The sequence below is a fragment of the Crinia signifera genome, chromosome 6 (assembly GCF_055691185.1).
Source record: "Crinia signifera chromosome 6, ASM5569118v1, whole genome shotgun sequence".
Lineage (NCBI taxonomy): Eukaryota > Metazoa > Chordata > Amphibia > Anura > Myobatrachidae > Crinia > Crinia signifera.
The window spans coordinates 162,181,908-162,207,014 of record NC_139222.1 but is presented as its reverse complement, the minus strand read 5'-3'; the positions used below and the strand labels follow the sequence as shown (position 1 = coordinate 162,207,014).

The window sequence follows — 25,107 nt, the reverse complement described above, 5'->3', positions numbered from 1 at the left end:
CCTTAGAAGCAGAATGGCAAGCGTTGTTATACGCGAACTCAGCCATGGGTAAAAGACCAACCCAGTCATTTTGCCATTTGGAGATGAAACATCGCAAATACTGTTTAAGTGATTGGTTTAAACGTTCCGTCTGCCCATTCGACTGTGGGTGGAAGGCAGAGGTGAGACTGGTTTTAATTTTAAGAGAGGAACAGAATAATCTCCAGAACTGAGCAACAAACTGTGGGCCCCGATCGGAGACAATATCCGTGGGCAAACCATGAAGTCTGAAGATATGTTGTAAGAACAACCCGACCAATTCCTTGGCTGATGGTAACTGCCTCAAGGCCACAAAATGTGCCATTTTAGAAAACCTGTATATGACCACCCAAATGACTTGACAGTGAGACGAGACAGGTAGTCCCACAATAAAATCCATGGCCAAATGGGACCAAGGCCTGGAAGGAATGGACAAGGGCATTAAACTCCCCAGCGGCCGAGCCCTCGGAACTTTGAACCGGGCACAAACCGGACAAGATAAGACAAACTCTTTCGTGTCACGTGACATTCCTGGCCACCACACCGAACGTGCGAGGAAGTCCAACGTCTTAGCAACCCCAGGATGACCAGCAATTTTAGAATCGTGAAATTCTGATAGTACCTTGCGTCGCAAGGACTCGGGAACGAATAACCGAGAGGGTGGGGTTTCGACAAGTGCCTGAACCTGAGCCTGCTGGATGAGATCCAACAAAGACTGATTAAACCCAGCATGGATACAAGAAGAAGGCAGAATGGGACTTTTACTAGTCCTAGTCTCGTGTCGAGGAAGAAAGCTACGAGAAAGGGCGTCCGCTCGAATGTTCTTAGACCCGGGCCTATACGAAATGACAAAGTTGAACCGCATAAAGAATAGAGCCCAACGGGCTTGACGGGCATTGAGTCTTTTGGCTGACTCAATATATTGCAAGTTCTTGTGGTCAGTGAGGACCAAGATTTGATGAACGGCACCTTCCAACCAGTGTCGCCACTCATCAAAGGCCCACTTTATTGCCAACAATTCCCTGTTGCCCACGTCATAATTGGCCTCGGCTGAGGAGAATTTTTTCGACAAGTAAGCACAAGGATGTAAATTGAGGGATTCTGGATCTCGCTGAGACAGAACTGCTCCAGCCCCCACTTCGGAAGCATCCACTTCCACAATGAACGGAAGCTCAGGATCTGGATGTTTTAAGACAGGAGCTGAGATAAAGGCTTTCTTCAGAGTCTCAAAAGCCGACACAGCTTGTGGGGACCACGTAGACGGATCCGCCCCTTTTTTGGTCAGAGCCACCAATGGAGCAACAATGGAGGAAAAGGATCGGATAAAACGTCTATAATAATTCGCAAAACCCAGAAAACGTTGGACAGCTTTCAAATTGGTGGGTCTAGACCAATCCACAATAGCCTGAAGTTTCTTAGGATCCATCTGGAATCCTCGGGAAGAGATGATGTATCCCAGAAAAGAGACTTGCGGAACCTCGAACTCACACTTTTCCAATTTTGCAAATAACTGATTTTCTCTCAGCTTCTGCAAAACTTGCCTAACCTGGCTTCTGTGAGAGTCCAAATCTTTGGAAAAAATCAAAATGTCGTCTAGGTAGACGACCACCAATCTACCCAGAAATTCCCGAAGAACATCATTGATCAAATCCTGAAAAACGGCAGGGGCATTGGAAAGACCGAAGGGCATCACCAAGTACTCATAGTGCCCCGTCTGAGTACTAAACGCCGTTTTCCACTCGTCCCCTTCTTTTATCCGAATAAGATTATAGGCCCCTCTAAGATCAATCTTAGTAAAAACGGTGGCAGAACGCAGCTGATCAAAAAGTATGGAGATCAGAGGAAGGGGATACGTGTTCTTGATAGTGATTTTATTAAGAGCCCGAAAATCAATACAGGGCCTGAGAGAACCATCCTTCTTAGCCACAAAAAAGAAGCCAGCACTGAGAGGAGACTTGGACGGCCGGATAAAACCCTTACTGAGACTTTCCTGAATGTACTCTTCCATGGCTTTGGTTTCGGGGATGGAAAGAGCATACAATCTCCCTTTGGGTAGAGGAGCATTGGGAATTAATTGGATGGCACAGTCGTACGGGCGATGAGGTGGAAGACTGTCCGCTTTCCCTTTAGAGAAGACGTCCACAAAATCTCTATAGGGCGTAGGGATCGAGGAAACAGACACGGAGGCATGCAACAAGGAAAACTGGATACAATTTCCCGTGCAAAAAGAGCTCCAGCGGGCAATCTGCCCCGCCTTCCAGTCTATCACGGGATTATGTTTGACGAGCCAAGGATGACCCAGAACTATGGGAACAACAGGACAAGAAACGAGAAAAAAAGAAATACTCTCTGTATGCGTGAACCCCACAGTAAGACAAACGGGCGGGGTTTGAAAAGAGACTGCCCCATTAGGTAAGATACTCCCGTCTATCCCTCTAAGAGTGACGTGACTCTCAAGTTCAAGAAAGAGAATACCCAACCCCCGGGCTACTGAAATATCCAAAAAATTTCCGGCCGCACCACTATCCAGGAAGGCCGTTCCCGAAAAATCCTTTTCGAGAAATGATACTCTACAAGGGGCTAATAGGGAGTTTTGGGAGGAGAAAAGCTGCAGGCCTAAATGAACCTCCTCCTTGATCACTTGGCCAGAGCTTTTACTGGTCTTACTGGGCAATTTCGGAGAAGATGTCCTTTCCCTCCGCAGTAAAAACACAGACCAGAACTAAACCGCCGGGCTCTCTCCTCTGCTGGGATGCGGGTGGCACCTACTTGCATAGGCTCCTCATCCGAAACTGGCGGGACATAAGGCAGAGGCCTAGCCTGCGCACCTCGCTCTGACCGTCGTTCACGGAGACGTCGATCAATCCGTATAGCCAGTTCCATGAGCTTGTCTAAAGAATTGGGAACCGGATACTGAATTAAGCTGTCCTTAATAGGCTCTGACAGCCCACAGCGAAACTGACTGCGGAGAGCCGGGTCATTCCAGCCACAGTCGTTAGCCCAGCGCCGAAATTCTGTGCAATAAACCTCGGCCGGATTTCTACCCTGCTTGAGAGCCCGTAGGTGTGTCTCAGCAGAAGCCTCTCGATCGGGATCATCATACAGAAGCCCTAAAGAACTAAAGAAATTATCAACAGAAGATAGGGCAGGACTATCCGCGGGCAGACCGAATGCCCAGGTCTGAGGATCGCCCTGCAACAGAGACATTACCAACCCTACCCGCTGGGATTCGGTACCCGAGGACCGGGGCCTAGTCCGAAAATAAAGTTTACAGTTTTCTCTGAAATTAAAGAATGCCTTGCGGTCACCGGAGAAGCGATCAGGCAAATTCATCTTAGGCTCCAGAGCGCCCGAGTCCGGGGAGCGACCCCGCTGTTCTTGGGAAGCCACCTTAAGAGACAATTCACGCACCATTTGGGTTAACCCCTGGATCTGATCTGAGAAAGTTTGAGGGTTCATGATGGATCACAACCCAGAAAATGCTATATAATACTATCGTTATATAACCAGTTTGGCCGGTTATAATGTTATGCTTGCCGCTAGGCACAGTGTGTTGGGAACCGGGAACAGGGAGATAAGGCGTGAGCCCGCAGCCGGGACCGCCGGTAAGGACGGCCACAGCGAAACCTACACTCACTCTGTTGAGTCCCCCGGGAAGATGGAATGCCCCTGCAGAGAGCTAGGCTTCGCCTGTAGCCGCCGCGTCCGAAGGAGCTGGTTAAGCCGGCTCCGACCCTGATGCAGCCAGGTGTTAAGAGGTGACAAAGGGCAAGCGATCACCAGGGGGTAGCACAAGAGGACAAACTAGCTACCGGAACCTAGCTGGAAAAGGACCCCTGACTGACCGGCACCAGGCCAAGGACGGGATAGTGCGACCCAGTCGCAGAGACAATGAGGACGGGGAACACCGAATGAATACACAAGGAAAACTAGCTTCCACAAAGCAGGGTACAGATGGAAAAAACGGGGACTCCCCTGCCTAAGGAAACTAAGGGCGCAAGAAGGAAGACACAGGAGGGAAGTGGATAAAACAGACACAAGGGAGGTCCCACGGAGGGACTGAGGTCACGGCGGACCCAATCCCAAGAATAAAGAATAACCAGGCTCCAAAGGAGCACTTACGTGGCCCACCAAGGAATGGAAGATGTGGAACCAACGCAGCCTCCTGCCAGGGATGAGATGGAGCGACCACTGGAAACAGGATACTGGAAGCAGACAGAATATCCAGGAATCCGACGCTGGAACAAGCAGGCGGATATCAGGACTGGAGCAGACTGACAAGCAGCAACACCAGGGACCGGATACATAAGCTGGGAGCTATAACCGGCGCCATATTGCCAGCGTTCACCCCTTAAAAGGGGTGACGCCGCCAATCAATGGCCGCCGTCCAGACCAGCCCCCTAATTAATAATTTTCAGGTGGCCGAGCGGAGATATTCTTTCCTCGGCGTCCCCTGTTGCCTGGCAACCGCTGAGCGGCTGCAGGGGCACGCCGAGGACGTGAGGACGCGCTCCCCCGGCGGGCGGAAGTGACCTTGCGCCGCCGAGCGGAAGCGCACAGTGAATGCTCGGCGGTGCTGGGCGGAAGTGCTCTGTGCACCGCCCGAGCACCGTCCCCCGGCCGCCGGGCATCCCGCGGCCTGACACCACGTGCGCTCGCCACGCTTTGTCATTTTATAAAATCAACTCCACGCGACGTGGATAGTGGGAGTATGCAAAGTTTGGGAGGATGCGTAACGCGTCCCCTCGCCATGCTTTGGGGTGACGTGGATAGTGGGGGTATTTCAGGAACACATTCACACCTACCATATCATACATCTGGGACAGTAATGACGACATGTGTTAACTGTTAACTAGATTTTTTTTTTTTTTTATTGAGTCTTTATTTGTATTTTCCGACATTCACCATATACAAGAATACATATCTTTCCATTAAAATTACGCATATATTTAAACATCACAACATACATTACAAAAACATTACATAACATACAAGTTCCTGAGTTTCCTTTCTCCCATCCCTATCCCCACCCAGTATCCCATAGTTCCCCACCCCTTCTTCACTTTTTTTTCCCCCTTAGCTTTTCTTTTCAATGGAGCCCAAATCATCATAATGCACTATGCAAAGATCTAACCCTTAATTCATATAGGCGGAAAATGGGAAAGGGAAAAATTTCAGTAAGCATATATCATCCCCTAGTGTGACCAACATTATTAAATAGTGTTATATCTACCCCACGTGTATTATATATATTATGTGAACCGATACACCCTTACCCTCCCTTCCCACCCCCCATCCGTAACCCTTCCCCCCCAGAGACGTCCCACCCATTCCCTACCCTCCCACTGTGAATATATATTTTTTTTTTTTTTTTTGTGAACTCCTATACGGTGTAACTCTCGTATCCTAAACACATCCAGTATTTTAAATTATTTATCTTCCACTCTTATTTTATCAAACATTATGATGTTTACACACTACGTGGTTCTAACTCTAACTCTATTATTTTTATACGTTACATATCTTTTACCCTCACTCTTCCCTTCCCCACCTCCTAGTAGCGCGCTCTGCCCCAATTCAACCTTCTTATGCTAGGTTGCCTTTCGTCAACTTATAATAGGTAGATCTTTGCCAGTACCCCCATATCCTTTTAAATTTCTGTGGGTTCCCGCGTGATGCGAATATATACCTTTCATGGTCATGTGTGGAGTTTACTAGATTCAACCATTCTGCCACTTCTGGACCTTTGGCCGCCATCCAATATCTTGCCAAGATTACTTTTGCCAGGGCAGAAAGGTTCCTAGCCATTTGCATCATATCACATGACATAACGCCCTCCCTCCATACCCCTAGCAGTACATTCACATCGTTTAGTTGGCTCCTAGGGATTCCCACCTGGACCATAATTTGAATTACCCCATCCCAAAATCTGGCCACCACCTGACATCTCCAAAGTAGGTGCCAGAATGCGGCCTCTCCTTCCCCACATTTAGGGCATTTATCAGATTTTGTCCCATTGAATCTTTTTAACTTCACTGGGGTAATATATATCCGATGCAGAATATTTAACTGTATCTGCTGTACCCTTATAGAATTAGTAGCTGATTTATGAACGGATAGGGCCCCTTTCCAACTTAGCTCCTCCAATTGTGGCATATCCTCCACCCATTTTGCCCTTACCGACTCCAATTCCTCAGTTTGAGCATATGAGTGTAGGATATTATACAGTTTGGATAATCGCTTACCCTGTCCCAGTTGTTTAATGAATTTTTTACATGGAGACTACATAATACACACCCGTTTATTCCCACTAAATTGATTCAGGGCACTCCGTAGTTGAAGAAACCTAAAGAACATTTCTCTTGGGATCTTATATTCACTTTGCAACTGGTCAAAGGATTTCAACATTCCCTCACAATATAGCTGTCCCATTGTTGCTATCCCGTATGCGCTCCAAATCCTCCCTCCTTGTTGCTCTTTAATAGCCTTAACTATCTGTAATGAGAAAACTGGCGTGTCTGGATCTAAGCCCTCCGCCTTACACGTTTTACTAACCCATTTCCAAACTTTAACCGCCTGTATGATAATTGGAGGAAATTTCCGGGGGAGCCCCTTAGCCATCAGTCTCTGCAGGGGTGTCGATTCCGGGTCCACAGTTTCAAAAAGATGTAATAATTCATAAGATGCTTCCTCGTGCCTGATCCACGAGCACAAATGGACAGATTGTGCCGCCATATAGTATGTCCTGAAATCAGGCAGAGCAAGCCCCCCTTTGTCTCCATCCCTGCAGAGAACTTCCAGCCTGACTCTGGGCCTCTTATCCCGCCATATTAGTGATGAGACTAGGCTGTTTATTTTCCTGAAGTAGTCATCCCTTATATACACTGGAGACTGTTGGACTATATATGTAAATTTAGGTAAAATAACGGTACTTGTGAGTTATCTGGGCGCCCGATTTCTAAATCAGGTCGGATCGGGCACATCGCATCGCATCGCATGCGACCATCGGATGCGATGCGATGACCCGATTTTTCCATAGGAATCAATGTTAAAATGGACTGAGTCCATTTTAACATGGAATTCAATGGGAAAAAGGGGTCCTTTTCATACCCCTACTATCCAAGTGGGCATGGAGTTGGATATAAACCTGTGGCGAGCGTAGCGAGCCACCGAGCCCGAAGCGTGGCGAGCGTAGCGAGCCCCGCGAGGGGACACAGAATACCGTCCCCTCGCGGGGCTCGCTTCGCTCGCCACGCTTCGGGCTCGGTGGCTCGCTACGCTCGCCACAGGTTTATATCCAACTCCATGCCCACTTGGATAGTAGGGGTATGAAAAGGACCCCTTTTTCCCATTGAATTCCATGTTAAAATGGACTCAGTCCATTTTAACATTGATTCCTATGGAAAAATCGGGTCATCGCATCCGATGGTCGCATGCGATGCGATACGATATCGCATCGCATCTGATTGTATGCCTTAACTTAAGGCATACAATCAAAAAATCGGGCGCCCAGATAACTCATAAGTACCAAAATAACCATTTTTACTAGACCAACTCGCCCCATTTGGGAGATTGGGAGCCTGACCCAACATCTACATTTAGCCCTTAATTCTTCCATAAAAGGCACAATATTGTCCTGAATGAAATCCCGTGGCGCTCTAGCAAACCAAATCCCTAAATATTTAAACTTGTCCACCTTCTGCAACTGGGTATTATCATAGGATACCCTGTTATTATAATTACTTATTTGCAGGAGGTGGGATTTTGTCCAATTCATACTTAGTCCTGAGTACTCCCCATATCCTCGTATAATCTCAGTTACCACTGGAAGATTTTCCTGGGGATTCATCAGTCCCACCAGGAGATCATCCGCATACAACGATATTAAATTATTTCCAGTGCCCCCTTCCACACCTCTCCCCTCTAAGGCATATCTCAGCATACACGCCAGGGGTTCCATGGCCACTGCAAACAGCAGAGGGGATAAGGGACACCCCTGCCGTGTACCTCTGGACAACACAAAGGGGGGGATGTATATCCATTAATTGACATCCGAGCGCTCGGATTCTGATATAGCCGGGAAACCAGATTTATAAACCCTTCACCAATCCCGAATGCTTTCAATGCCCCCCATAAGAACTTCCACTCTACCGAATCAAACGCTTTCTGCGCATCAAACGAGGCTATCACAGCGTCCAATTTCTTCTGATCTATGCACTGAAGATATGTGAAGACCCTACGCAAATTGATCATGGTGGACTTTCCTGCCATAAAACCCGTCTGGTCAGGGTGAATAAGCTGACTGATCACCCGGCTTAATCTGTTCGCGAGGATCTTCGCATATATTTTTGCATCAGTTGTTATGAGCGATATTGGTCTAAAAGATTCGACCCTCGTTAGATCTTTACCACCCTTTGGAATCATAATTATTGTCGCCTCTGACATTGAGGGGGGGATTGAACCGGCTACTAACATGTCCTGAAAAACCTCCAACAATTGGGGACCTAATGTTTTTATATATTTCTGGTATACTTCTCCAGGGATCCCATCGAGCCCGGGCGCTTTATTACCCTTAAGTGTTTTTATCGCTAAATCCACCTCCTCCTGGGTTATTGGTGAATCCAAATATTCCCTTGCTTCTGGGGACAACTGTGGCAAATCAATTCTACCCAAATATTCCTCTATTTCTCCATCACTACATCGAATTTTGGATCGATAGATTTCTTTGAAGTATGCCACAAATTCTGCTACTATTTTGGGGGTTTCTGTCAATGTTATGCCGGATTCGTTCCTGATTATGGGGATGATATTCGAGGGTTTATCCTGCTTGATTAGGTAGGACATAAATTTCCCCGCCCGATCGGCTTCTGAGTACCATTTGTGAGCCCCAATTGCCATTTTACGGCAAGCTATATCTTGCATATACTCTAGCCACACACTCTGTGCCCTCAACCATTCAGACCTGGCCTCATCAGTTTTACTTACAAGAAAAATATTTTCTAGAGCAGTCATTCTTCCCTCGAGTTCTAATACCCTAGCTCTATGTGTTTTTTTTAAGAAAGCGATTTTTTTAATAAAGGTCCCTCTTCTAAAAGCTTTACAGGCATCCCATACATACCCCGCTTGAGTTGAGCCCTTGTTATCCATCATAAAACCTTCTATCGTTCTATCCAACTCTTCCGGTGTTCCCATCTGAGCCAGCCAATAGGGCTGAAGTTTCCAATACCGGAAACCTACCGGGATATCCAGGTCCAGATGGATAACAAGGGGAGAGTGATCTGAAATCCCTCGGGGTTTATATTCTACCTGGGTGATTTTATTAAGAAGCCCATCAGAGACCAAGACCATATCTATTCTGGAAAATGCTTTATGGGCAGAGGAATAACATGAAAATTGTTGAAGCTCAGGGTTCCTAATCTGCCATGGATCCCTCCAACCCACCTCCCTCATAAACTCAGCAAATCTATTTCCCTCCCTGGATATCTCTTCCTCCGATCTATTCCACCTGTCTAGTCTGGGTACCAATACTTTATTGAAGTCTCCTAAGCATATCACCATATTATCAGGGTACTGTGCCGCGAACTCAACAGCCGCTTTTACCACTTCATAGGAAAAAGGGGGGGGGGATATACACAGCGAGTATACATATACAAGTTTGTTCTATGCTACATTCCAGAAATATATATCTTCCCCCTGTATCAATTTTTACCCTTCTACATTCAAATACCAACAACTTCTTCACCAGAATTGTTACCCCTCTTGACCCTGAGGAGAAGGGCGCATGATACGAGGGACCAATCCAGGGCCGCCTTAAAGAAATCACCCGATCTTTAATTAAATGGGTCTCTTGCAGGCAGATGATATCTGCCTCCATTATTTTACACTGTTTAAGTACCAAAGCCCTTTTTACTTTTTCATTCAGTCCCCTGACGTTCCAGGCAATATCCTAACCATAATAGTCTACCAATATATGTACCATAATACTTTGTTTCATGTATCCCTATTTTCGGGGGTGTAGGGAGCCCATATATTCTTCTTATCCTTATAGGGAGTCCTATGGTATTTTTTAGGGATGTGGGGATTCATAGGATCCTTTAGGGGCCTTGGTCCGGGCGTGGATACTTCAGGAACATACATAGACATACACTTATACATACACGTACAAATACCCCCCCCCCCCGCCCCCACCCTGTATAACCTATACCCTTAGGCATACCTATCCCCCACACCCCCCACCTTATACCATTATTATGACTCCAGAGGCAATAAACTAATGGCCACCACCGAGGCCCGCTCTTGCCCCCCCATGCCTGCTTTCCTGCATAGAATTATACAATTTCCCTTACTTTTCCCCGCCCACCCCATCCCCCAGAACAAGTTCCCCAGCCTTCACTACCACATATATCCATATTTAGGCATGTATATCCGACAATATTTCATATAATAATTGCCTCACGGCACATATTCACATAGTCCCAGCCGTTATTCTAACTGGTCACATTTGATAATACTTGTTTTCTGCCCGGATACGTGCTATCTAGCCACTGCGCTGCCTCTTCTGGGTAGAAAAAATACTTTGTAGCACCATCCGCAATGATCCGTAGTTTTGATGGGTATAACATTGAATATTTAAGATCCAGTTCTCTAAGGCGAGTTTTAATGTCTCTGAACTTGGCTCGATCTTTTTGCACTTCAATGGGGAAATCGGTGTACGTCGAGATCTTCCTGCCATTAAATTCGAGGTCTCCTTTATCCCTCGCCAACCTAAGAATTGAGTCCCGATCTTTAAAATGCAGGAGTTTTGCTATCAGGGTGCGTGGGGGACCCCCTGGGGGAGGCGGCCGACCTGGGATCCGATGCGCTCGCTCTATTGCAAATTGCGCCGAAAAGGCCTTGTCTCCAAAATTTTGTAGCAACCACCCCTCCAGAAATTTTTCAGGGGCATTCCCCTCTGCTTTTTCTTCGAACCCAATAAAGCGCACATTGTTACGCCTAAGTCTGCCTTCAATATCGGACATTTTATGGCGCATATCAGACATTTGTCCAGTTAAGGTTTTAACTTGAGACTGCAAAGGCGCAACCGTGTCTTCCAGTGCCCCTAGTCTAGTTTCTGCCTCCGTGACTCTCTCCCGAATTTTTTGTGCGACATTCCTTAGGAGCATAATATCACTTTGCACTTTATTAATCTGTTCTAAGAGACGAGACTCGCAGGTGTTAATGGCCTCCAACACCTGTTGCAGAGTTACCTCTGGGAGCTGCTGGGTTTTGCTCTCTTTCACAGGGGTGGTAAGCGGGGTATTGGTTTGTGAGCTACTGCCTGCCTGCTGTCTGGCATATTTCTCTAGCCGTGTAGCCACAGCACTTTGTCCCGTTTTCCCCATCTTTAGATGATACAGTCACGGTTTTACAAGAGAGCTACCTGCACGTACCCCACAAATACCTCCAATAGACCATAAAAGTTTAATTTGTGCAGGCCCAGATATTTGACCCTGCTATCTATGGTGTCCAGGGATGGATGGGATTCCCACCTGACGCTACACAGCAGTCCACTTTATGAGGTAACCGTCCTTTTTTATAAACAGTCAGTGCAAATAGAAAAAAGAGCGAAAGTTTTATTTTACCTTCTCCAGCCGACTCTCAGATACTATATATCGGACAAGGGATGCCAGCCAGGTACCTTAACGGTACAATAAACTGCTGACTTCTTCCCACCTGCTTTTCACTATATGTGCTCTGTTGGGAGACTTAGCGCCTTGTACCTTTGTTCATCAGCTTGCTAGGTCATGGGCTGTGTCACCCGGCCACGTCTCACACCCGTGCCCGGGTTATCAGGAGATGGCGGAGGGGGAGGGAATATTCCGGCTTTCCCCCGATACCCTCTGACCGCTGGGACTTGTACTGCGTTGCGGCGTGAGGGTAGCCCTCTTACTCCGGCCAGACCCTCCTGTATCACCGGCTGTGCTGTACTGCCCAGCGCACGTCACTCACCCACGCCCGGGCTGGCAGGAAGCTGGGGAACTGGAGAAGAGGGAAGCTCCGTCACCGTGTCCGGCTATCACCGACACCGGAGTCTCTCCCAGACCTCGGCACGCTTCGCCGGTCTCCCGGCAGTCACCCGCCTCCAGGTACACCACGGGTAAATGTTCTCCACGAGGTTCAGGGGCGGTGGAAGGCAGTGTATCCCGGGCTGGGTCACTTGTGTTCAGGGAGGCTCAACCGAGCATAGGGGAGGGCTCCATAAGCAGCTGCAGACACAGGGGAGCTCGAACTCGCGCCCTTACTCACGTCCTGCCATGGCCACGCCTCTCCCCTCTCTACCAAAATCTTATTTTGGTACTTGTGTATTTGCCGGGCGCCCACTAAGCTATAATAGTGGGCTATTCTGCGTAGTGAAATCGCATCACTTTGTACGGCACATTTCCGTGCCATGAGATGGGATGCGATGCAATCTCACTAGTTAATTTATTCACTGTTCCAAGTTAATTTATTCACTGCACCCTGGAGGCGCATTGCATGTCACGCAAAATTGCATGCGATTTTGTGTGCGTTGCAATTTAGAACAACACCCCCAGTGTACATGTCTCTGTGATGTAATGTAATGTAATGATATATATAGCACACCCCCACTATTCACGTCACCCCGAAGCGTGGCAAGCCCCGCGTTACGAGTCCTCCCGACCCTTTTCATTCCCGTACTATCCACGTTGGCGTGGAGTTGATTTTATAAAGTGTGTCGAGGCAGCGAGCACCGTGAGCGGACACGGAACACATGTAAAGTAATCCACGTGCGCTCGCCACGCTTTGTCACTTTATAAAATCAACTCCACGCGACGTGGATAGTGGGAGTATGCAAAGGTTGGGAGGATGCGTAACGCGTCCCCTCGCCATGCTTTGGGTTGACGTGGATAGTGGGGGTATTTCAGGAACACATTCACACCTACCATATCATACATCTGGGACAGTAATGACGACATGTGTTAACTGTTAACTAGATTTTAGTTAATAATAAAGGAGACAAGATCACTTTAACAAATAACAATAATATCAATTTATCATGACAAATGAAAATAATAAAAGCAGTCATTCTTCTGATTCTGCATCAGCCTTTAGTAGAAGTCAAAGGGCATAAAGAATACGCTCAAAATCGTTTTGTGCACCTACAGTCTTTCGCCACCTAAATTCCTGCAGGTAGGAGTTGAGATTCTGGCGTGCGGTGCCTCTTGGACATTTGTTCCGCCATTTACAGGATCCCCACAACCGTTCAATGTTTTGTGTGTGAACCCCAGTCTCCGGATCTACGGTTCACCTGAGCATGGTGGTACCCTTCCTGCTCCAGCTCGTCCGTATTATAGGCACGCCAGCAATCGGAGTAGATGGTCGTCCCTGGTTCAATGCTTTGGTTTATGGAGGCCATCAGGGTACTGGCATCACGTCTTGGTACAGGTGTCACAAAGCACTCACCAGTCTCTCTGCAAATGCCTCTGAATATACACTGCTGAGGCAGCATCCGCCCCACATGGCTCTTCCTCTGTACAAAGAGGCTCTCGTCGACTTCTACGATTTTCCCCGGACCGCCAATTTTGTATTGGGGCGGTGTCATCAGGTCCCTAGTGCTGGCCTCACGCATAACATTATTATACTGGACCGTTGTTTTATTGGACAGGTTAAGTTGACGCTCACAGAAAAAAGATAGTTGTGAGCTCCTCCGCCCATGAATAAATAAACCTTACAAGTGTCAAAAAAGGTAAACCGCAACCCAGGAACCAATTTGCCTCCCGCAGGCTCACCTTCTTACGGCACGATTTAATATGGCAGCGCCACGTGCACTCCTTCATGCTGAGGCACATTGGGTGTCCATTTATACAATTCTTTCCTCCTCTGTCTGCAGCAAGCTGAACATTGTGACAGGTTCTGTAGCCATTACAATGTCACTTCACCTTCAGCTCTGACGGGGACACTGACTGTCTGGCAGCGGGAACACTATGCTACTTCTGACTGACTAGGCTATGCGGAAACACTACGCTGATTCTGACAGCGCCGCTACGCTAACTGCATAACGGGTGCCGTGCTAATATTCAAGTACCATATTAACTAGTGAGATCGCATCGCATTGCACGAAACCGTGAAATGCTATTTCAGTACCCCAGCGTACATATGCTAAATGTGCGCCTGGCAAATACACAAGTACCCTATTTTTTTATATAGCGAAAGACACAATCACTATTAGGTTTGATTTAACCACTTTAGTGGTATGCCCAGAAATTTTCCAGTATCAGCTGCGCTGCCGCAGCGGGCTGTCCTGGAAAATTTCCAGGCATACCACTATGTAGAAGGTGCACCAGTGGTGCCTCCAGCGGAGCACCACTGGCGCACTACCTTTAGTAGCTAATTAGTGCTGGCAACATCATCTGCATTTATTTTCACCAGCCCTCAGCCACCTGTAACTGACAGGCATATCCGCTTCTCACTTTGGGACTCAAATTCTGCAATTAACCAGAGTTTGCCTGCTCATTCCCTCCAACATCTTGGGTTTAATTACTAAGATGGGATTCTACTGAAGATGGGAGGTGCTAAATAAATATGAAGTAGATTTTGATTGGTTGCCTATAGCAACATCCCATCTTCAACTCAGTCAATTAGTGGTCAATACAAAACATCACTTTGGTCAATGCGTACCAACTTAGGAGTGGAAATTTTAGCACATTCTGTACATATGTAAACTTTGACAGTATTCTGGGTACCCAGATTCTGGCTGCTGTTCTAAGTGAATTGGCACAGCCTTACAAATTCATAACCATATATTAACCAACCAGTGTCTGTATATAAAACTAATTTCGTGGGGTGAATGTGGGTATGTTTCTTTAGATTTTTTGGTACCTGTTTAGTTTCACGGTGGCAGCGTCTCAGTCGCAGCAGCGTCTGTGTCCCTTTACGGGGCTCGCTTCGCTCGCCCACGCTACGGGCTCGGTGGCTCGCTACACTTGCCACGCTATCTAAAATCAACTCCATGCCAACGTGGATAGTGGGGGTATGAACTATTCACGTTGGCATGGACTTTATTTTAGAAAGTTTGCCGAGCGACAAACCCGGAAGTAGCGGGTGGCCATGTTGCCGTCGTGAGACTAAACAAGAACCGATTTTTTTTATTTTATATTAATTTTTTTATATTTTTAGGTGTAGTAGACCCGTCATTACAGTTATGAATTCTAATAATAATTTTGTCTTTCAATCCAAACATCCTGGTATATTTTTTATATTTATAAATCTCCATACTTCCGTTAGATACCATTTCTACCATTTAGGCCAGGGGTGGTGAACCTTTTTTCTGCCAAGTGCCATTTGTATGGGGAAAAAAATCCTTCGGGGGCCATATGTAAACATTTCTCTTACAAATTGTCCTGCTGCAGCGGTCCCACGCTCCGGCGGCTGCTGCTGAATAGGACTGTCAGTCTCTGGCTGCTGTTGATAAAGAGGAATCTCGCGAGAACTACCGACCTCTCGTGAGAATTCCCCTCTACTTGACTCCCGGCAAAGTCGCAGGGCGGGCCACTCAGACCGGCTATGGAACCGCATATGGACCCCGGGACTGAGGTTCCCCACCCCTGATTTAGGTGATCCACCACTGCCTTCTTTGGCCTCGTGCTGACGCCCCGTGGTGTGGAATGGGAGTGTGTTTTTCAAAAAACGCATCATTTTGACATCTTTCAGTAATCCTTCTGTTTGATTAGAACTTGGCGCTAAATTTTACTATAACTTTTTGGTCCCTGACAGTGCTAAATATGACTTCTTTTCACTTTTCTTTTATGTTCTCTCAACTGCCAGCTGACATTTACTTTATATACAACTAGTATTGCAAAAAAAGGTTGAGTACCCCTTATCAAAAATTCTTCTGATAACGGATTATTCCGTATTCTGGAATATTTTTATATTTCAATGATGTATCATGAGGTATCTTGCATTTATGTTGTACAAACACATGAAAAATACACAAATATATTTTATTTGTGCATGAAACAAGGTTTCAAAACATTAAAAAAAGTTTGTGTATGATGTCAGCACTGAATTTGAATGCCAAGCAATCATTTTCTTGCACATATTTAGTGCCAGTTATATATCATGTCCCCAGTAGCGCCAGTTACAGTTGTCCCCAGTAGTGCCAGTTACTGATCTTCCCAGTAGTGCTTTTAGCAAGAAAAAAAATTCACATTCGGGAAACTATGGTTTTCTGAATAATTTGGATAATAGATATCTGGATAAGGGATACTCAACTGGTATTACAGTGTAATGTCTACATTTATGGTTTATTATGCATTATTGTTATTATATAAAGATTAGCTGCTTGGCTGCATTTTCTTCCTCCCCGCACCTGCAAATTGTAGTCATTTGTTATACATTCTTGTAAGGAAACCTCACATTCAGATATCTGCCATAACATTACAGTCATATACACAAAGATATTTGCATGCAATGGTCTAAATTTTTCTTACGATATTTTATGACAGAATTGTATATTGCTGGTTTCATTTTTTATAGCACCTATTACTGTGTTGAGATGCCCAGTTTTACCATTCCCCGCTTTAAACAAATAATGTTAGTGCACTCCAGCATCCGCCTCCATTCTATATAACTATAGTAATTATGTTCCTAGCTTCATTTCTAAATGCACTTTTCTAAAACATATGGGGCCATAGGCAACATACTGGAAACACAGAGTCTGCATTCCTATATCCTCCATATGCTTTCTGTAAGTGCTCTGCTATAGGCTGTCTGTGTGAGCTCTTTCATATCCTTTATATAATACAGTATCTGTGTGCAGTGGCAAAACTACGGATTTTGCTTCCCCGTTTTTAAGGATGCTAGAGGAGGCAGCCATCTTTTTGAAGGTCAGTTTTCAATAGCAGGAGCCAGGAGGAGCGCCGGGACTGCAGATAAGTAAATCTGCGGTCACGACCAGAGAGGCGGCAGGTCCCGGCAGCGGTGTAACATAGACCCGCAGACCCCCGGCGCCCATATTTTCTCAGGGCCTCCCCGCGACTGCGGGGTCTGCGGCGCTATAGTTATGCCACTGTCTGTGTGTACTTCATATTATTTCTGCCATTACAGATCCTGTTATTTGTTTGCTTTCTGCTTAGCACCTGTTTTGTTGTGTGTGCATTAAGTGTAATATATCCCTCACACACTTTCTATGTGCGATCTGTCATATGCCTTGTACTGTAATATTTTTGTGTTTATTTCAGCAGTGTTCTCCATCACTCGTTTTTTTTTCTTTGTTATAAGTCCTATTAGGAGATCCATACATCCATTCTGATTCTGAGAACTTCTAGTACTGTAGCACCAACCTTCAGTCCGTATGGTGAATGGAGAATCCGCCAAGCGCTTGGCCGAAAACTGACCACCCAATGAGGTCATCAGGAAGCAAAGGGTAAAAAATCCGATGCCCAGGACAAAAATCCTGCAGGTAAATGAAGAATGAGAGTCAGCTTACAGGAAAACATGTCGCAACATTTGCCATCAGAAAATAAAGTTACACAATATACAGATTATAGAACTGTATCCAGTCCTCTGAATGGCCTACAAATAAAATGTACCTACTTAATGCTAGATCTTTTGAGCTAATACTTTTACAATAGAAGACTCCGGGCACAGGCAGAATTTTCACAACAGACTCTGACACATTCTAGGAAAACCTCCTCGTAGAAATATATTATGAATTCAGTAAAATCTCAACTAGAGTACAATACCATAAACCACATCATAATAATCCACAAGAAGTCTCAGGTGCTGCTTTATGAGCAGGCTACTGCTCGATCTGCTTATGGAATAACAACCTGCAGATTCTCAACAAGCCATTTGGTAATAGGATTAAACTTAATTAATTTTCCATGGCAGAAGTGAATACATTTCATAAATTATTCCCAGGTGCCAACATCCCATATTCCCAATCAAAGCTGTCCCGGTCATGGGATTTTTAATTTAATCTATCCCAGACTAGCACAAACAATGTTGGAATTCAGGCACGGTGGTAGAAATGTCCTGCATCTTTGCACAGGTTGTGTGTTCCCAGCTCCCAGGATCGCATAGAATACATTGTAGGCGGATCTCTTGCATACAATGTCAGGGCCGTAACTAGGGGGGGGCTAGGGGGTCATGCGCACCGGGCGCTGGAGGGTGGGGGCGCTAGTTTGGTGTCCCGGCAGCGTGGTCCCTGGGATGAGCAGCGGGGGTCCGGGGACTGAAGGGTTAACGCCAGGTCCTAGCAGGGTCCCGGGGACTGGTGGGTTAACTCCGGCTCCTAGCGCTGCCGGACGGTGGGCGGGAGGCAGGTTTTGAAAAGACTTGCCGGACGCTGATTGGCTGAATTCAGCCAATCAGCGTCCGGCAAGTCTTTTCAAAGTCATCAGCGCTTCCCGCCGCCAGGCAGATAGCGCTAGGAGACGGAGTAAGTGAAGGCTGCCGCTACACCAGTCCCTGGACCCCTGGACGCTACACACAGGTATGTTGGCAGCGGGGGTCCAGGGACTGGTGTAGCGGCAGCTTTCACATACACAGCCGCTCGCTATTTGCCTGGCGGCGGGAAGCGCTGATGATTTTGAAAAGACTTGCCGGACGCTGATTGGCTGAATTCAGCCAATCAGCGTCCGGCAAGTCTTTTCAAAATCTGCCTCCCGCCCACCGCCCGGCAGCGCTAGGAGCCGGAGTTAACCTTCTCCAGTCCCCGGACCCCCGCTGCCTGACCCCAAGGCAGTGATTTTTTTTGTGTGTGTGTGGGGGGGGGGGGGGGGGGGGGGGGGGGCGTCCAAATGACTGCCGACCCGGGCGCCGAAACACCTAGTTTCGGCCCTGACAATGTATCTTATACCGTCCTAGCAACAGCTACGGGCTGCCACAAATATACATGGCAGCCTGTAGAATCTGCAACTGCAATGCGAGGTGCACGGGAACATGCCTCATTGCAATTGCAGGTAAATTACATGCAATGTGTCACTTTTCATGTGATCCGTCGCAGCAATGCGTTGGAATCACATAAAAAGTGGCCATATCGCACTAGTGGATGGTCACCTTATTGAAACCTTGTGGCTATTTGTTTTGATGGTAGGGCGGCATGAAATACTGCCTGCCAGCACATGTCGGCTCAAAAACAGTGAAAAACCCCATGTCGACTATGCCCATGTCGACCTAATGCTTGTGTTGACCTAATGACCTGTCGAACTAGACCCATGTCAATCGAATGGTGTCTACCGAATGACCGTATCCTGGTCTTGCAGAGCGAGAACCTTAAATGGTACACTATGGGAAAAGATATAAAAACCTGATGGTAACTGATAAGATGCAGCGTTTACAGTAGGGGTGGGAAATAAGTGGTTTTCCAGCTGTTAATGAACTACACATCCCATCTTCCCTTGCAGCAGTTTCAGCATAATTAAATAGCTAAATTAAGGTAAGGCATGCTAGGACGTGTAGTTCATCAACAGCTAGAGGGCTGATTATTGCCCACCCCTGGTGTAGAGGGAAAGTTCCCAAAGCAAGATACAGAGGATGAGATTTAATAGGATGAGAGATTCAGAAAGTGAGAGATTTGGCAAGAAATCTCCAGGTTTTTTTTTAAAGCGGCAATCATTTACACTGCTAAACCAGTTTGCTTTTGCAGTGTAAAGGATTGTCGCTTAAAAAAACCTTACCAAATCTCTTACTTTCTGAATCTCTCATCCTATTAAATCTCACCCATAGCACCCCCAACTAGCCAGCACAAAGTGCTTGTACAGTGCATTTCCTTAGATAATAGATAAGCTACATATACCTTTAGCATCTACACCTACAATAGGATCCTTAAAGCCTATACTCACCTTTCTATCCACCTAGTGCATCTAATTACTATTCATTCTCATTTATTTATTATTTAGTAAATTATAGAAGGAGGCTAACATAGGTTTACTATGAAGGTATTATCAGTGTGATCAGTTCCACTACAAACTGACCTCCATGAAAGTAGTAATAATAAATTAAATTCTATTTGTGCTATGCTAGTTTCATCACAAATTCACAACTATAATAATATTAATATACTTACCGGAATGGCCTGAGAGTAAGGAAGCATCTTCGGACTAAAACTTTCCCATCTGAATTTACAGACAACATCCTTGTATGTGGATGTTACTGCAGATTAAAGTGGAAGAGATCACCACTAGACCAGATCCATCCAATTCTTCAATCTAGGAACAAACAGCCTGGAGTTAGCATCTCCTATTATTTATAGTTTCTTATATAGCGCAGCAATTGGAGACAACAGTCTTTACAATTGAAGACAATAGTGAATAAACAAACTGGGCAGAAACAACCCGACATACAGGTAGGAGGGCCCTGCTCACAAGCTTTTAATCTATTACCACTCAGGCGGGACAAAATACAAATGCGTTATTCAATTAATGTGTGTAACTATACCTGTATATGGGATAACCGTTATGCTGTATAGCCATAAGAAAGATGTACAACATGAAAGTATATTGATTTTACCAAGTTAAACTATAAAAGACATATATAGTAGCTATCATATACATACAGTATATTGCATGCAGACATACTGGCACAATATGCAATGATGCAAACCTACCTGACAGCATAAAAGTGCAAATGTAGACACAGCAGAAGAGGAGAACATACCAACCATATAGTCACAGTCTAAAATGACTGATAACCATTATGGGCAATTCCAACAAAAAGTGGACATGAGTCATGAAAAAAAAAAAGTTGGGATATTCAAAATATGAATTTCCCAGTGCATCAGTCATAGTCTGTAGTATTATATATATAATAATAATCGTTTGGTAACAGTATGTCACATGACATGCTCAGAGCCGGCCCTAGCCTAAATGACGGCCTAGGCAAGATTTTGGCAGGTGCCCCCTAGCACCGCCACTAGTTCCGCCTCTGACAGCACCATCAACCCTCATCATAGCAGTCATCATTTTGGTGCTCCTACCCACAATATTTTAAATAGAAACAGTGCACACATTCGGTGCGCAGCCCAAACAGGGGTGTGTTCTTGCTGGGAAGGGGCATGGCCACACACTAGTACCCCCAATTCAAATTAGGCCACACAGTAGTGCAACTTTATTCACATTATATCATGAGATGATGTCCCTTATTCACGTTACATCACACAGTAGTACCACTTTACCTTATATACATTACTCCTCACATTATACCCTTAGAAAAAAATCCTGAGAAAATATTGTATTTTAAGCACCTCCATGGCCACACTGCAACCCAGCACAAAGCAGTGTGTGCTGGGCAGAGGAGAAGAGCTGCAGCTGCTGCTGTCACTTAAGGGGAGGGGCCCGGGGCCCCCACTGGGCTCTTCCAACAGACTTTGGCCTGGGTAATTTGTACCCCCTACCCCTTTCTCTCTGCACCCCTGATAATACCACACAGTAATGCCCCTTACACATGACAAACATTATTAATGCCATTTACACATTATGCCAACCTTTATTAATGCCCTTCATACACATAATGACACACATAATGCCCCTTACACATATGTTGCACATTATTAATGCCCTTATACACATGACACACATAATGCCCCTTACACATATGCCGAACACTATTACACAACCAACCCACCCGCAGACAGCACTCGCACAGCCACTAACACTGTGACCTCTGCCTCCGCTTGGATACAGACGTTTCCTCATACATCTTGCCTCAATAGGCCATGAAGCTCCTGGCCAGTTCTGCTAACGTTGGGTGCATTTTTTGCTGAAAATTCGTCTTATTTGCATTGTTATGTGACTAGGACACACAAGGAGCTTCCGATGATTAAAATGATATGTGGCATGCCTATATTCTGTGTGTGACTGTGGCTGTACCTGCATACAGAATGCTATGTTACAGTGATTTCCATGAATACACTATTTCATATGCAGATACAGCCTCACTCATGCAGCATGCCTATATTCTGTTTGTATCATTTTACTCAGCAGAAGCTGCTGGTATCCCTAGGCATTCCAAATGCCCTAGGCAATTGCCTAGTTTGCCAAAGCCTAGGGCCGGCTCTGGACATGCTGCTATTTTGCCTTATTTCAGTAATGGTTACAAGGCAGACACTGATTGCGACCACTGATTATCTATTGCTGTTTTCTGAAAACAAGGGTAATATTATTATAGTATATAACACAAGTTAAGGACATGTACGGTCAGAAACTATGGGGGAAATTTACCAATATGAAAAACCTAGTTTTTCGTATTGGTATTTCCCCTACGGTTGCATACGACTGTTTAAGTCGTATGCAAACTCGTGTTCCGGAGGGTCAGTTACAAAGCAGTCAGATACGACTGCTTTGTAACCCTCCGATGGTGTAGCCATCCGTATTAGCGGCCGTATATACGGCAGCGAATACGAATTATTTGTAGGCAGTCTGCACGGATCAGTCAGATCCGTGCAGGCTGCAGTGTGTAAAAAAAAAATAGAAAAATAAATAAATGAAAAAAAAAAAACGGCGTGGGGTCCCCCCCACAGCTGTAACCAGCACCAGGCTGACGGAGCCGGTAATTAAAAATCAGGGAACCCGACAAATAGGGGATCCCCGATTTTTAACAACCAGCCCCAGGCTCCAGGTCCGGGGCTGGTTCCCAAAATACGGGGGACAAAATGACTAGGGGTCCCCCGTATTTTAAGAACCAGCCCCAGGCACAACCAGCCAGCAGGGTAATGTCACAGCCGGGGGACACTTATAATATAAGGTCCCGCGGCCAAAACATTAACCCTACCGACCAGTCAACCTGGCCAGGGGCCCTGGGGGAGTGGGGACCCCCCCAATGAAGGGGTCCCCCCCCTCCAGGACTTACCTGACCAGGCTGAAGCCTGGTGCTGTCCTCGATGCCCCAGGGCGGTGGGCATCGAGCTGATAGTGGTGTAAAAAATAGATTAAACTATTGTTTTTTACTGTGGCACTACAAGTGCCAGCAAGCCTCCCCAGCAAGCTGGGACTTGGAGAACCACAAGTCCCAGCCTGCTGGGCATTAAAGGGCCCGCTGGCACTTGTAGTTCCACAGTTAAAAAAATAGTGCACAAAACACACTGACACACTAATAAAACTTTAATACATCCATTACACACATACTAATACTTACCTATCTTCTTCCCGTAGGTAGCCCTGGTCCTGATGTCCTCCGGTCCTGTGTCGGCGTTCCTCTTCATGTCGACGTCCTTCTCGGCGATGGCGTCCGGTGTCCGGGTCCGACGAAATCCATGTGGAAGCTGTGGAAGGAAACCATACTCACCTGTCCCGGGGCGACGTAGTCCAGGTAAGGGTCTTGGCAAAAAAAAAAACCGAACACCCCGAATCCAGCCGGACAGAGAGCCGCACGGTGTTTACATCGTGCGGCTCCGCCTCCCGAATGCCGCTATTGGCCGCCTTGCGGCCTAGCGGCCAATAGCGGCATTCGGGAGGCGGAGCCGCACGATGAGCATAACTAGCCCTGGGCTCATTGAGCTGGACCTGGTTCCAAAAATACGGGGGACAAATAGTGTAGGGGTCCCCTGTATTTCCAAAACCAGCCCCGGACTCTTGGACCGGTCCTGGTTCCAAAAACACAGGGATATAAAAACTGGGGGTCCCCCATATTTTGGAACCAGCACCGGGCTCCAACAACCCGTGGTCTCATGCCACTGCTGTGGGACACTTTTTACATAAGGTCCCCCGGTTGTATCATGCTCACCATGGCTGGTCAGTCCAGAACGGGGTACCTGGGGGAGTGCTAGGGAGGCCTGCTGGGACTCATAGTTCACCTGTAAAGGCAATGTTTTTTGTGATTTTACCTTATCAGGCCGGTGTCCACTGCCCACGGACACCGGTGACTGCCCCAGGCTTCATCCCTGAACAGGTAAAGGCTTAGGGGGTTCCCTTCTCCCCAGGAACCCCGTCCAGGGCTGACCAGCCACGGTGAGCATGATACCTCCGGGAGACCTTATGTAAAAGTGTCCCCCGGCTGTGGCATGACAATGCGGGCTGTTGGAGCCCTGTGCTGGTTCCAAAATACGGGGGACCCCCAGTTTTTTCGGAACCAGGACCGGTCCAAGAGACCGGGGCTTGTATCAGAAATACGGGGGACCCCTACATTTTATGTCCTCTGTATTTTTGGATACAAAAAAAAATTACTCAATGATCTTTGCATGGTTCTGTCAAATTTGCTAGTCGGAACCTGGTCTATTTTTTTTGCGATTGTTAGTAATGTTTATCAAAAACCGCATCCCATTAAATTTGCAAGTTGTATACTTTATAATGGGAAAACATCTGGATGCGAATAGAAGTGTGAATAAAAAATCGCCACTTTGAAATGTGCGATTTTTCCCCGCAAATCTCATCCTATAAAATGTGCGAATTGCAGGAAAAGTGCAATTTCAGCCATTTTATCGCAAAAGTCACAAATTCTGACCCTATTAAATTGCACCCACTGTGTCACATCCGTTATGTTTTTTTGGTATTTTTTTCCATATTTTGGTTAAAAAGATGAGTAAATGCATGATATTTACCAGATCTCGAATGGTTTATGAAAGGATTAAAATTTCCTTTGCCATTTGTTCAAAACGTATTGACTTTGGCAGTTCTGTACTGTAACCTATGTAACATGCTTAATGTAACAGACGTAACATAGTTTATGTCCAAAGTATGGTAATAAATATTTGTTGTAGTTTCACAGAAATCAGACATGTATTTATTTTGGAAATTGCCATGTCCTATCCTGGTTAGATCCGTTACATTTAAACAATGAATTGATTTATAGCAGACAACAATGGTGAGGCTAGTTCACACTTCATATTTTTATTCACCAGTGGTAGATACAATGGTGGTAAAATGTGCTTCTTTATCTGCATTTTATATTTGTAGCAATCCAGATGTTTACCACAAACATTGTATCTGAGAGTTACATCCGGTACTTTGGAATTGCCCTTATACAAACTATAAAATGCCTGTGAAATCAAGGCGTTTAAAAGAATAAACGGTACTTGTTTCCTAGCAGGGCGCCCAGATTTCCTACGTACGCTCAGTAGTTAATTTAGTTAATTTATTCACTGCACCCTGAAAA

The 25,107-nt window shown here is 46.0% G+C and overlaps 1 protein-coding gene across 1 annotated transcript in view; it reads right to left on the bottom strand.

Moving 5' to 3' along the window:
- Positions 1 to 25,107, bottom strand: part of MGAT5B (alpha-1,6-mannosylglycoprotein 6-beta-N-acetylglucosaminyltransferase B) — a 110,939-nt gene that overhangs the window by 65,198 nt on the left and 20,634 nt on the right. The window contains exons 2-3 of the mRNA XM_083147861.1: positions 20,087 to 20,228; positions 17,358 to 17,470 (exon numbers count right to left, since the gene is read on the bottom strand). Of these exons, the coding sequence (XP_083003987.1) occupies positions 17,358 to 17,470; positions 20,087 to 20,154 (181 nt within the window). The 5' untranslated portion in view covers positions 20,155 to 20,228. The remainder of the gene's footprint in view (positions 1 to 17,357; positions 17,471 to 20,086; positions 20,229 to 25,107) is intronic.